The sequence below is a fragment of the Acanthamoeba castellanii genome, assembly GCF_000313135.1.
Source record: "Acanthamoeba castellanii str. Neff unplaced genomic scaffold scf7180000084624, whole genome shotgun sequence".
Lineage (NCBI taxonomy): Eukaryota > Discosea > Longamoebia > Acanthamoebidae > Acanthamoeba > Acanthamoeba castellanii.
Window position 1 is genome coordinate 1 of NW_004457269.1, and position 869 is coordinate 869.

Sequence of the window (869 nt, forward strand, 5' to 3'; positions counted from 1 at the left end):
ACTACCTACCTCCAGATCCTGGCGGTGGCCGCTCCCCGCGCGGCGCCGGCCGATCCCGCGTTCGTCTCCACCGCGCCGCCTGCGCCTCAGGCGCTGGTCAAGCACTTCTGGGAGATGCTGGCCTCCCACTGGTCTCCTTCGAGATCGAAGGTCTACGTTCTTGGCGATGGTGCTATCTCCCTCAATTACGTGTGCGGTGGTGTGTGTGCGGTGGTGTGTGTGCGGCGGTGCGTGTGCGGTGGTGCGTGTGCGTGTATTGTACATTTTTGAATGGTGCGCTCATGTTCGCGCTTCTCTTTGGGACAGATGGAGTAGGAAAGACGTCCCTGATTCAGAGCCTGCGCAGCGACTCGTTCAAGCGAGAATCGAAACTACTAGGATCCAAGAGCGGCCGCAACCAGCGGAAGGGCATCTGCATTGAAGACAACACAACCACGGCGGCGGCCAAGCAGGCGGATTTCTCTCCTCTTCTCGATTCACTGACCGACTCCAGCATCCAGCTTCAATTCTGGGAGTTCAGTGGTACGCGATCAAGAAGCCCGCTTTCGCTCGTCGTTCTTCGTTCTTTTCTCACTCTCTTTGTGACGTGGCACCAGGTCGAGCCAGAGGGATTCACGACATGTTTTGGGCCAACGAACGCAACACGGTCTTGTCGTGGCGTGGTACGTCCGACGCGCCGACTCCGAGTCCCACCTGGTGCGTTGCGCCGGCGGCCTGGACCGAATGTAGTGGTTGTGTCTGACCCCGATATTGTCTCACATATGTGCAGGAGAGCTGGTTCAAAGCCATCTACGCGGTGTGTCGCGGCGTCTCCCCTCCGGACATCGTTGTGGTGGGCACACACCTCGACGGAGCCAAGATCGACAACT

The 869-nt window shown here is 59.1% G+C and overlaps 1 protein-coding gene across 1 annotated transcript in view; it reads left to right on the forward strand.

Moving 5' to 3' along the window:
• Window positions 1-308: 308 nt before the first annotated feature.
• ACA1_361660 (uncharacterized protein) overlaps window positions 309-869 on the forward strand; it is a gene marked incomplete at both ends in the record, with an annotated part of 1,428 nt that continues 867 nt past the window's right edge. Inside the window, 3 exons of the mRNA XM_004333709.1 lie at window positions 309-522; window positions 597-662; window positions 770-832. Of these exons, the coding sequence (XP_004333757.1) occupies window positions 309-522; window positions 597-662; window positions 770-832 (343 nt within the window). The remainder of the gene's footprint in view (window positions 523-596; window positions 663-769; window positions 833-869) is intronic.